The sequence below is a fragment of the Lynx canadensis genome, chromosome A2 (assembly GCF_007474595.2).
Source record: "Lynx canadensis isolate LIC74 chromosome A2, mLynCan4.pri.v2, whole genome shotgun sequence".
Taxonomy (NCBI): domain Eukaryota; kingdom Metazoa; phylum Chordata; class Mammalia; order Carnivora; family Felidae; genus Lynx; species Lynx canadensis.
The window spans coordinates 91,250,781-91,257,066 of record NC_044304.2 but is presented as its reverse complement, the minus strand read 5'-3'; the positions used below and the strand labels follow the sequence as shown (position 1 = coordinate 91,257,066).

The window sequence follows — 6,286 nt, the reverse complement described above, 5'->3', positions numbered from 1 at the left end:
AAGACAGCACCTCCCCGTGAAAGCCCACCCTGCCTGCTAACCTGGGTTAAACACTGTCTTCACTGCCTCCAAAGCTTTCTGTGATCACCTCCAGAAACTCACACAGAAGGGCAGAGTATAACTGCTTATCCATTCATGCACGTTCCCACTTGTCTATAAATTCCTTAAAGGTTTGAAGTGTGTCTCTTACCTCTAAATCCCCAGAGCCTTGTACAAAAATTGGTACACAGCATGAGCTCAAGTAAATAAGTGCCTTTTAAATACACAAACCAACAAATGAATATATAAGCTTTGCAGGCTGATAGGAAGGCATCCCAATTTTATTTCTGAAGAAGAAAGGAAATTACTAAAAAATATCTATGGGTAGCTAAGATGCCATAAATTTTATCTATTTAATTACCAAAGAAATAACAAGGGCCAAATATAATCAGCTTGAGTTTTTAGATCCAATGCCAGCTCTCAATGAATCTAAAAATGCAGGAACACTCCTGAGTTCCCTAACTGTAGGAAAATTTGGCATATGGCAACTAAGTCTTTACAACTGTAACTGCCAGATTCAGATCTAGCAGTCAGCGATTTCTAACTGTAGTTTAAGGAGCACGGTAAAATGCAACAGCCCCCCAGGTGATCCAGACATCCAACCAGGTGTTCGGTATATACCTTACTACGTGCCAGGCACTGAGGTAACTACTTGTAATAATTACTTTGATGGTAAGACAGTAGACAGTATCTTCACTTCCAATCCTGACTTGAATAAACAATCTATTCATGCTGTTCAACCTAAATCATACCAGTTCATCCATACCTCACCAAAAGCCAGAGTCATTCTTCCTAACTGTGAGTTTTATTATTTTAAGAAGAAACTGCACAGGCCCAAGGTATCTTCTGCCCCAAGTAGAAAGGCCAATGAACCAAAAAACTGCCGAAGTGGTGCTCCATAAATAGGAGAAGAGAAGGAGGACTGGCCTGTTTTCCAAAAGTGATGGTCTTTCACCAACATAGTGAAGGGCAGAGGGTACCTGAAGACATTACCAGCATATGGCAGAGATGTGGGAGTTTCCAATTCTAAAATTTTCTTTTTCTATATTTCTACTTCTGTCTCCCTCCTCTCCGAGAAAGACTTTGTGATCTGTTTTAAAGCACTGGCTATATCAGCAAAAATTCAGGCTGAGAAACTACAGGATGAAAGACCCCCTGTCTTCAATGAATAAATCGTAAGGAAAAAATGAAGGAAACAGAAGGGGGTAAATTATGCATTAAAGAGACTCAAAAAAATAAACTAATTGCAGTCCATAGACATCATTTGGGTCCTGGATCAAACAAACAAACTTAAATGTATACATATTATATTTACATATATTTATCTAATATACTTAAATATATTTTACATATTTATAATATTTACGTATTAGGTATAATAACAGGGTTACATTCTTTCTTGAAAGAATCCTTTTAGAAGTACAGAGTGAATTTTTTATGAATGAAATGATCTGATCTGCCTCAAATACAAGAAGGGGAAGAAAACAGGTAGGAGACAGATGAAACAAGACTGGCTATGAGTTGCTAATTGTTGAAGCATTATGTATTTATTCTAATATTCATTCATTATAACATTCTATTTTGCATATGTATAATTTTTCCTAAGCAAAAGCTGTAAATGAGTGTGAGAATATTCCTCCACAGAAATAATTCTCATTTATTGAAAAATAAGAGTGTCCCCTGTTTCTTCAGTCTTACTACGAAAACAAGTCAAAATGAAAGAGAAGAGGTATTTATCAAACGATTCAAATAATGGAAATCTTCATTAAAGCTTGGCAAACTGGACTTTCTACCACAGTACTCAAACTTTAATGGATATTAGTGTAGCCCTTTAAATTAATTTCTTGTATGAAAATTTCAACAGAGCTAAGTATTGGCATTTTTGTGATTTATATGGCATTTTTCTGCTTCCACATATTTTACAGAAATAGATCAAATATTATGACTATCACAGCTACAACATACATCTTGAAGTATTAATAAATGTATTTACACACGTGAAAATGTTCAGCTGCCTTTAGGTCAGCAAAAGTTACAACATTTTCAACCACACGAACAAGCTCTACCTTAATATGTACTTGCAGGTGAATAAACTGCTTGCCATGTTGATGTATATAAATAGAAAAATTGCTTAGAGAGCCCTGAAATAATTACCTAAATTAGCAAGTAAGTTCAAAATAATTTTCAGGCATTATCTGTGGACATGTGATATTGATCTAAATATGGGTAAATGGAATAAACTTAGATTTTTTTAACATAGTTTATAAATGCCCAAAAAACAAAAGGACTCAAATTACGCCAAACGACCATTGCCAGCGAAGAAATGGAGGAGGAGAGGCCTTTCCTGAAACGTGGAGGTGAATGGGTACATCTCTGGTGTCCATAAATCGAGTGAGCTGAGAACCCTGCAGGTTAGCTTATTTTTACAGTTTGAGTTTAGTTAGGGATGTCTAGGCTTGTCTTTCCATTTTTTCTACGGTACCAACCTTGGTTTAAATCACGCATAAAGTCTTTTTGAGGATTAAAACAACCACAACAATAATGATGATGCAAACCCTGCCCACACATTACATCCTTTCTTGCCTATGCATGTTTTTTTGCCTGCCGGAGGTGAGAGGGTCTCCGCCCCTCCGCTCAGGATACCGCACTGCCGAAGACATCCCGCACAAACTCCTCTCTAGCAAAGCTCCGGCCTGTGGTGCTTTGAGGGGTTTGTCCCCCCCCCCCCTTCTTTTTCGCACTGGGAGCGCCATGCACGACTCGCACTAGGGCTGCGCTCCTTCCACCGAAGACACTGCATCTCCAGGGCGACGGAGAGCAAACGTGGGGTCAGGGTGGGCCAGGCCGCGCCCGGGCCCACCCCCCTGGACCGCGCCTCTCACCTGCCCGCCGCCGGGGTGGCCCCGCACCCGCGTGTCGAGCGCGTCGTGTCCAGTTTCGTCTTCACCGCCCGAGCGGTAGAGGAGCCGGAGTGGCACGATGCTCTGGCGCTCCAGGAAGCGGTTTTCGTTCCTCCTCTCCAGCTCCGTCAACGAGGCGTCTCCTCCAGGCAGGACGAGGGTAAGGAGGGAGCGGGGAGAAAAGGAGAAAATAATGACCCTGACCCACACGCGTGTCTCCTGCGGTCCGACGTCTTCTGTAGGAAAATCCCACCGCCCCCTCCCTCCAGGTCCCTATCTGGGAAGGACGCAGAGACACCAGCCGGAGAGCCTTGGACCAGCTCATCTGAGATCATCCAGGATCGGGGCCCAGAAGCACAGCACCCCTTTCCCATCCTCCGCATTCCGCTTCTTCAGAAGAGGAAAAACATGCATTTGACCGAAGGCTTCTAATGCATCTGCGCGCCCCCACACATGTATTTTTGCTTCACTTCTCACCACCCTTCTAAATAAAAAAACCTCCCCGCGCACTCGGGAAACGGGCATGCCCGTTTCCAGTGCGCTTTAGGGATGCAAAGACTCCTGGAAAATGGTACATCCCTAAGCCACACAGGGTGGCGAACTTACCTGCCCGACCGCAGCGCGCCGGGGGGCAGGTCCCCAGGGCGCAGAGCAGCAAGAAGGGCACGGACGCAGCCGCCGCCGCCTGCATGGTGCTGCCGTCAGCCCGCCTCGTTCGAGACGCTCAGCTAGCTCCTCATGCCTCGGCAGCAGGGTCCGGCTCCCTCCGCCCGCGCCCCCCGGTTCTCCTCGGCCACCCCCTCCCAGCCCCGGACCGTGCTGCGGCGGCCGTGGCGCTGCAGCCTCCGCCGCGGCGCTGCCTCAGTGCTGCATTGTGCTCCGCGGGTGCTTCCGCTGGCGGGGGGAGCGAGCGAGTGCTGCATTGGGCGGTTGGCTGTAGCTAAGTGGATTCTAGCGCCTCCCACCTCATCCCATGGCAAAGGCTCTGGCGGGCGACGAGCGCTCGGCAGGGAGCGAGCGCCTGGTGCACTCGCCCCCCGCGCGCACGGGCAGGGGCGCGCGCAGGAGAGTCATCTGGGAAATGTAGTTCTCCGCGTCCCGCTCCTCTCCACTGCGGTGCGGACGGTAGCGACTTTCGGGACCACGAGATCCTCCACAGCCGAAGACCGGAGGGAGGAAAAGGGCAGGAGAAAGAGAGGTCATCCCCGCAGGCCTCCTGGCACCGAAATATCCAACTGTGCCGCTGGATACAGTATTCCTCCACTCCGTACATCCTCAAAGAACCATAATAATGTTTTTCAAAGAGTTACTGGTTACATTATTAACGGGGAATCACTCCCTCAAGAAAACATGCTAAATTCATCATTCATCGAATACTGATTGAGGACCTACTGTATGGCCCGGTGGCTAAGAACGGGGATACAACCGTGAAAGACATGAGTGTAAGAGGCATGTGCTCTAAGATACAGTTGAGTAAATACTGTTTTTTTTACAGGACGGTGTGAAAGTGCCCGACAATGCTTAGAGGAGCATCGTTAACTCAGCCAGGGGAGTCAAGGGAGAACATCAAGAAGCTCTACTGGAAGGATGTCTTGAATATAGCCCAAGTCTCCAGGATACTTTGTTCTTTCTCTGATCTCTGCCTGTCTCAAACCTGTTTGTGAAAACCAGACTTGGGGAACTCTACTTTCTCAGGCTGCTAATTCCATTTTTCTCTAATTCCAAATGTTAGAAACTCTTTTGAGGATAAGACAGTAATACAATACATACAATTCAGTAATTAGTTATCACCGTAATTAACACTTGTGTAGTGTGATACAGTTTTTCTGGGGTCACATATAATGTCATTTGATCTTAGGGTCAGCAATTTAATAAGTGTTATTATTCCCATTTCAGAGAGGAGGAAATTAAGGCTTAGAGCTGCACCTTCTAAATACTGTAACCACTAGCTACATGTAACTATTTAAATTTAAATTAATTAAAAGTAAATAAAATTTAAAATTCTGTTCCTCAGTCACACTAACCACATTTCTTGTGCTGCATTTGGCTAGCAGCTACTGTATTGTAGAGCAAGAATATGGGATATTTCCATCATTGCAGACAGTTCTATTGGACCACAGTGGTTTGGGGAACTTAAATGATTTCCTAAGTTTCTGTGGCTTGTTATAGAGTAGACTGGATATCCTGCTTTCAAATCTGAGTCTTTTTCCACATCTTCCTGGTCAAACCCGTGTTTTTGTCACCTCCATCCTGATTCTAGTCCTGTAAAACATGCACAAGAATCTTCCACGTGATGTTCTTTGAAGATGTTTTTCCTTCCCCCATGGGCAAAAATTCTTTTTACCCTTGCCTTTTGTGACATAGTTCTAGGTTTACTCATGATCATGATGATTTGAAAATACACTCCAGTATGTCAGTGTTCCAATTAAAGTGTGGTATTCAAAATTAAATACAACTTAGACATGGTTTTACAAGCAAACAGTAGAGAGGGACTCTTTTCTCCCTTGAGGGAACATTCTATCATCTCTAGGTAACCACATCTCACTGACCTTATTGTCATTTCAAAAAAAAAAAAAATTCCCCAAATTTTCAAATAAATAAGACACTTAAGAATTTTATATATGACATGCAATTATAACCTGAATAAGATCTAAAAGATTTCAGTCATACACCTTACACCTTGATGCAGGAGATTCCATAGTAGTTACAGTAAAAGAGAATTAAAACCTACAAGCCTGGAAAAGCCCAATATCTTCATCTTTTATATCATACATCTAAATTCTTAACCCAATTCTCTAAGTTGGAATAATTAATTTTACAGGTTTTGTAAATATTGTGCTAAGTATACTCCATATTTTTTTTTATTTACACATCTCTAATTGTTATAAGCAATGCCTCCCTGTGCATGTCTTGTAAGCATTTCTCTAAGACAGACACCAGATTTAGGACTTGCTTAGTCCAAAGGGTTTGCACATTTTTTTAAGGTAGTAGATACATGCCTTTATTTATTTTTTATTCTTTTAATGTTTATTTATTTTTGAGAGAGTGCAAGCTGGGGAGGGGCAAAGAGAGAGGGAGAGAGGATCCAAAGCGGGCTCTGCATTGACAGCAATGTGCGCAAGGTGGGGCTTGAACTCACAAACTGCGAGATGATGACCTAAGCTGAAGTCAGACACTTAACCGACTGAGCCACCCAGGTGTATCTAGAGACATGCCTTTAAACCATTTCATCTTCTTGGCACAGAACGGACATCCTGAGAGGCAAGGTAAGCGAGAAGATACCTGCTCTAAACTACACAGTTTCTCCAAGGTGTGTGTTGTTCTGGGGAGGGCCAGGAGTAAGCTTA

The 6,286-nt window shown here is 43.7% G+C and overlaps 1 protein-coding gene across 1 annotated transcript; it reads right to left on the bottom strand.

The window, feature by feature from the left end:
* Window positions 1-2,804: 2,804 nt before the first annotated feature.
* LOC115501552 (disintegrin and metalloproteinase domain-containing protein 22-like) lies at window positions 2,805-3,682 on the bottom strand. The gene is made up of 2 exons (XM_032592497.1): window positions 3,546-3,682; window positions 2,805-3,082 (listed from the first exon to the last, which is right to left on the bottom strand). Exons 1-2 carry the CDS (start codon window positions 3,628-3,630, stop codon window positions 2,805-2,807), a joined length of 363 nt encoding a protein of 120 aa, XP_032448388.1. The 5' UTR covers window positions 3,631-3,682.
* Between the last annotated feature and the right edge of the window lie 2,604 nt (window positions 3,683-6,286).